This window comes from Triticum urartu, chromosome 1 (assembly GCF_003073215.2).
Source record: "Triticum urartu cultivar G1812 chromosome 1, Tu2.1, whole genome shotgun sequence".
Taxonomy (NCBI): Eukaryota; Viridiplantae; Streptophyta; class Magnoliopsida; order Poales; family Poaceae; genus Triticum; species Triticum urartu.
Genome location: NC_053022.1, coordinates 272672646 through 272679019, shown reverse-complemented (window position 1 = coordinate 272679019; position 6374 = coordinate 272672646). Strand labels below are relative to the sequence as shown.

Sequence of the window (6374 nt, the reverse complement as noted above, 5' to 3'; positions counted from 1 at the left end):
TCCGCCCGCGCCCACCTGACTAAATTCTTTGGGGATGCGGTCGGGCATGGCATCCTCCTCTTTCTCCTCCCGACTGCCTTCGAAGTAGATCCTCCTCGCCAGATTGAGGAGCTCCTGATCTGCGGTGTGGCCATAGGTCTTGATTCCCAAGGCGCCCATACCTTCATCTCCGGATCTGGCTCTGCCTCCGCCTTCTGCTGCAGCGCCCTCCACTCCCGTTCGTAGAGGAGATAGGAGGGCACGTCGTCGTGGATCCGCGTGGCTCACTCCGTCCACCTCCGCATCCTCGTCGCCCGCAGCGCCTCCGGCGATACCGACCCTATCGGCCGCAGCATCTCCGGGAAGGCCCGGTACACAAAGGGGGGAGGCATGTACGGGATTGTCGAGCCCGGGCGAGGTGGCGAGCAGGTGGATCTGTCGGCTCTCAGCATGTGGGGCGGGGAGGCTCGCCGTCGCGAGGAGATCGGCGGCGAGGTGAGGTGGGTGGGATGGGTGGGGTGGAGTGGAGTCGCGGTCGCAAGTGAGAGCATGAGTCGCCTTATTTCTCGTCACGTAGATCCTACAATTTTTTTTACTGCCTGGTTACCACAATAAATGGATCTGCTGGCCTCTTCACTATTTACGCATGGCCGTGATTTGCCCACGGATTTCAAAGAGGACACGATCCCCTTTTCCTTTTTGCGGGCAGAAGAGGACAGGGTCTCATGGGTTCGTTGGATGGCCAGCAGCTACTATGTATACTCCTGTGCAAAAACGCAAGCGAAGCAAATACTCCGCGCCCATACCTCGGCCAAATTCAAGCCATTTCTGGCTCCATTCACTCGCAAACAACGAAACAGTACTACGCTCCTCCCATGACACCGCAATGCTGCGACACACTGGCATCTTAAAAAAAATGCAGTACTAGTACACCGGCAGCAACGATGGCAGACGCCGTAAATATGCTCAACCAGGCCCCCATTAAAGTCACTCCGCGAAACAAACCTTATCCACACCCCTCCCCCGTCCCTCTCCCGCCGCTATAAAACCCGCCGCTCCACTCCACCAGTTGGAGTAGGAAGAAGAACAAAACGCCATCGCGGTTCACATACACTTTTACACACGGCAGCACACGGAACACGCACACACGTTGCTTGTGCGCCTCCTCCGCCGGATCACGAGCCAACCGCACCGAGGTCGGCGGGGTAAGAGCGCGCGACGATGGCCGGCCGGAGCAGCAGCCGTTCCATGGTGTCCGCGCACCGGCTCTTCGCGCCGGCGCCCGCGCGCACCCTGCAGCACGCGGCCGACCCGGCCCTGGAGCTCGACGAGGCCGACATCATCTGGGGCGGCGCGGCGCTGGCGTCGTCCCCGCCGGCCGACGCGTACGGGCGGGCCCTGTCCGCGTCCACTCCCTCCAGGGCCTCCAAGCCGCGCGCCGCGGCGCCGCGGGATGCCGCCGGTGGCGGTGGCGGCGTCGGGGGCCCGGCGTCGCTGCCCGTCAACATCCCCGACTGGTCCAAGATCCTGGGGCCGGAGTACGGCGGGGGCAGCGCCGGCGCGGGGCGGTGGCCGTCGGACGATCGCGGGGACGCGTACCTGGACCGCGGCGACCGGCAGTGGGTGCCGCCGCACGAGCAGCTCATGTACCGGGAGCGCGCCGCGGCGTCCTTCTCGGTGCGCGAGGGCGCCGGGCGCACGCTCAAGGGCCGCGACCTCCGCCGCGTCCGCAACGCCATCTGGGAGAAGACCGGCTTCCAGGACTGATCCTGATCCGGCCCACCCACGGCGATCGATCGTCCGTCCCCTTACGATTAATTTGATGAGTTTTTTTCTTTTCTTCTACGAGTAGTTTGTGATCGGTGATGAGAATGAGATGAGATGCAGGGAGAGTAGTAGAGATTGGTTAAGCCTCTGGTTTTGGCAGTTTTCCCCGGAGAGGCTGGCTGGCTCGATGTACTACCGCTTAATCGATTGCTCCTTAACAAAGATGATGAGTACGAGTTGTACCAGCAATGTCCATGTGCTGCCCACTGATTTCTTGCTGGTTAACCACTGATCTATAATGATCTGCCATCACCAGCAGTAGTACTAGTACTACTAAAATGATCTGCCACCTGCAGAGAAAACTGGTTGGTGCAGATAGGCGTAGTAGTACTACTGTTTGTAAAGATTCCAGAGAAATTAGTTGTAGGTAGAGTGAGCTGTTGGGATTATTGGCAGAGCAGATTTTCGATTTAAAAAGGGAGCCTAGTCTATCGGGGGAGTTGGGGGCAGATTTGGACGTGCGGAGAATAAAATTTGTAAACAAATCGCATGCGAAATGGATAGGGAAGAGAGAGAGAGAGAGAGAGAGAGAGAGAGAGAGAGATGGAGAAAGTGGGACCTGATTGGACGATGGGGGAGAAATGTCGACACTTCGCATTAACTAGTTAGTTCGCCCGCATACTTAACTGCAAAGTACTAGCATTGCCTCCAAAAAGAAGGAATAAAAATAGCGACCCGAGTAGCAGAGCAGGAATATGAACAAACACCTCACGTTTAGTCTTGCAAGGGCAACCAATGGTTTGGTAGATCACAGCTGATGAAGACCTCAGAGAAAGCTACCGGTCAAAAACACCGCGTACACAAGGTCTCGTATAGAATTTCAGCTGTGTTTGTATGACTTTGGACCTCATGCAGCATGTATCACTTTGAAACTCATGCTGGCTCACATTTCTTCTAATGGACCGCCTTTTTTTTAGAATATGGACCGCCTGTTCTAGAAGGTATTTCAGTGCTAGATAGACTAATTTCGGACGAAGAAATAGATCGCCTCTTCTAGAATGTATAGTATAATACCAGTGTTCACGTCTCTTATCCTTCCTTTTCCGCGAGGGAGTACTGAATAAAGTCTCTTGTAATGGAGGGCGTTAGGATATACGGAGTTGCGCTATTGGCATTTTGGTACGAAACCAATTTAGCTCCGTGGAATATTCGCGGCGATAAAGAGATGGCAAAGGAAAGGGAAAGCTCCGGGAAAAGGTAGGTTCAGAGCGCCACTCGGTTGCCGCGTCTGGCTAAGTGAGAGCGACTCTACTGTCGCTCCCTTGCGCGTTAGAAGATCATATCATACGTGCACGTCGTGTTCGCTGCATAAGTATTTGTGTCTGACAGGCAACAGATAATAGGCGTAAAGAAAAGGCAAAAGGAGAGAGAGAGTTGAGGATTTGACGGCGTTGTTTAATAAGCTGCTGTGGTGTGGTGGCGGAACGCCGCGTTTGCCTGGACCTGGACTTCCGATGGCGATGACATGGGTGGCGGGATATGACGTACGATCTCGTAAATTTAACGTGGGGGGCGCGCGGTAGATGCCGCTGACCCAGCTTTTGTCGAGACGTGGTGGTACGACGCGGTGTGGTGCTCACTGCTGAGTGCGCAGGCCTCAAAGGCACACGAGGAAGCTTTGTCGTTGTCGTCGTCGACGGAGTAAAGCCCACTCGGTTTTCCCTTCAGCGAAAATAAGCTGCAGAGTATGGTTGGTGTGGTGAAATAGGTGGTCGACCGCCTACAGCTGAAAAGTGCCACTTCGAATACAAAAGTCAAGCTCCAAAGTAAGGGAATCAAAACTGTCAAAAAGCCCGTACCAGTTTGGTTTCCAGCTGATCGGGCAAGGGCAACATGTGTTCAACGCCGTTGAGGAGCTGAGCTGAGCTCGGAACGGAACTCACAAGCGGGCAGCGGCGAATTGTCAGTGGCAAATGCAGAGCACAGAGAAAGTGAAGAACAGCGGAACGATAAAGGCCGGACCCAGTTCGGCCGAAAGATGATGATGAGGAGGCTACGGCTACGGCTAGGGCTTGCTAGGTGGGCGCTGTCAGTCTGTCAGTCACTACAGCTACAGGGAACTGACACTTTGCAAGCCGACGGATATAACATGGGTTGTTTGCTTCACGCTTATTAGATTCCTATGTTATGTTATGTTGCATCACCATCTGATCTGCGCTACTAATCTAACGGGAGAGACGCCAAACATTGGAGTGTGTCTAGTCCACTAATGACATCTTCAACGCCGACCCACAAACTCCTGCATGCATCCGGATCGTGCAGTCTGAATAGTGAAAATCATTTAACGCGGATTTGTATTGGTCTGTGGGGTGGTCCAGACCTGATTTATCCAGCAAACCGAAGACAAACTTGGAGGGGAGGGTTGTGGGAGTCCGGACCGATCCTACGCTAGTCGGATTCGGGGCTCCGCAGACTCTTGATAGATTTGAACTTCGGGATGTGTGCAAAGAACTCAACCTCCCTAGTCTGCCAACTCGTCGATCTCACAGGCTAGCTCGATGAACTGGAAGGAAATGGGACACAATAGTTTACCAAGGTTCGGGCCACCTTGCGGTGTAAAACCCTACTCCTGCTTTGTGGTGGATTGGCCTCGAGGTGAGCTGGGGATGAACTAGTACAGTGGTAGAACGACCTCATGAGGTGTGTTCTTGTGTTGGGGTGAGCTGGTGAGGGTGCGGATGTTCTAGATCCGGATCCCCTCCCTATGGTGGTGTATAGACTATACTTATAGTGGCCTTGGTCCTCTTCCCCCAAAACGAAGGCGAGAAGGAATCCCACAACGGCCAAATTCGAAGGGGGGCAACTAGTACATCTTATCCTGACGAAAGGTGGTCTTCGCCTGCAAAGCTTCTGGTCGTGACGCCGTGGTGGGCTCGACGATGACCTCCGTCCTGCCGTCCTGGCGGTCTTGTCTTGTTGCATGGAAATGAAAAGTTTTGGTTGATGCCTTGGGACTCCGCGCCTGCGCTTGCCTCTTTAGCACCAAAGAGGAAACCTGCTGTGCTGCGCCCGCTAGCGCCCGCCTGGCCTTGGTCGTCATGGCTTGCGTCATTCGAACCTCACGAGGTGAGGGCTTGCCTAGAAATCTCCGCTCCTCGGGAGCTAGCCTAGGTGGCCGCTCTTCCTGGAGGTCTTGGCGTCGTCCGCCTCGCGAGGCTTGGCCCCTCAGGAGGGTCTTGTGTTGTTGGTGCTGAAGATGGGCCGTACCAGGCCGTTGATAGAGCCACACCGTGGGCCGCAGGCAGGCAAGTCTGGGTACCCTAGTTCCTAGGACGCCGGCAGTAGCCCCCGGGCCCAAGGCGCGCTCAGACTTGCCTTCGAGGCGAAGCCAAAGAGTAAGGGCGAACCGCCACGGGCCCTAACCGCCTACGGCCTCGGTCGAGCGTGGCGATTGATGGGACGTGGGTGTCTCCGCTTTCCCATGCCACCTCAGAAACTGTTCGACTCGACGAGAGCATGCTACATGCAAAAAGATCATCATTACTGGTGAGGGAATCCTAGATTAGGGGGTCTCCGGACAGCCGGACTGTTGGACTATGAAGATACAAGATTGAAGACTTCGTCCCGTGTCCGGATGGGACTCTCCTTGGCGTGGAAGGCAAGCTTGGCAATACGGATATGTAGATCTCCTCCCTTGTAACCGACTTTGTGTAACCCTAGCCCCCTCCGGTGTCTATATAAACCGGAGGGTTTAGTCCGTAGGACAACATACAATAATACCATAGGCTAGCTTCTAGGGTTTAGCCTCTATGATCTCGTGGTATATCAACTCTTGTAATACTCATATCATCAAGATCAATCAAGCAGGACGTAGGGTATTACCTCCATCGAGAGGGCCCGAAACTGGGTAAATATCGTGTCCCCTGCCTCCTGTTACCATCCGCCTTAGACGCACAGTTCGGGACCCCCTACCCGAGATCCGTCGGTTTTGACACCGACATTGGTGCTTTAATTGAGAGTTCCACTGTGCCGTCACCGTAAGGCTTGATGGCTCCTTCGATCATCGGTAACGATGCGGTCCAGGGTAAGGTTTTCCTCCCTGGACAGATCTTCGTATTCGGCGGCTTCGCACTGCGGGCCAACTCGCTTGGCCATCTGGAGCAGATCGAGAGCTACGCCCCTGGCCATCAGGTCAGATTCGGAAACCTAAACTACACTGCCGACACCCGCGGAGACTTGATCTTCGACGAATTCGAGCCCATGTCGGGTGCGCCGCACGATCACGACGAGCATGATTTAGCTCTGCTGTCGGACAGTGTTCGGGAGATCACACCTACAACTACTCCGGCCTTCAATCCGGAGCAAATTGCGCCATCCGAGGACGGAGGGATAGACCCCGCCATGGAGGCCGCTCTCTCAGTGGCGATGGAGCCGGATACTGACTTCACCCCTTACGAGAGCCGTGTTGCCGAACCATTGGATTCGTCTCCGGCCACAGACTCCGAGCCGCCTGCATCTGTGTCTATCGAATCCGATTGGGCGCCGATCATGGAGTTCACCTCCGCGGATATCTTTCAGCACTCGCCTTTCGGCGATGTGCTAAATTCATTAAGGTCTCTCTCCTTGTC

General features: G+C 55.1%; 1 protein-coding gene across 1 annotated transcript; it reads left to right on the top strand.

Annotated features, from left to right (window-relative positions):
• Positions 1-1036: 1036 nt before the first annotated feature.
• Positions 1037-1995, top strand: LOC125507408. The gene has a single exon (XM_048671988.1). The coding sequence runs from the start codon at positions 1201-1203 to the stop codon at positions 1744-1746; it is 546 nt and encodes a 181-aa protein (XP_048527945.1). The 5' UTR covers positions 1037-1200; the 3' UTR covers positions 1747-1995.
• Positions 1996-6374: the final 4379 nt, after the last annotated feature.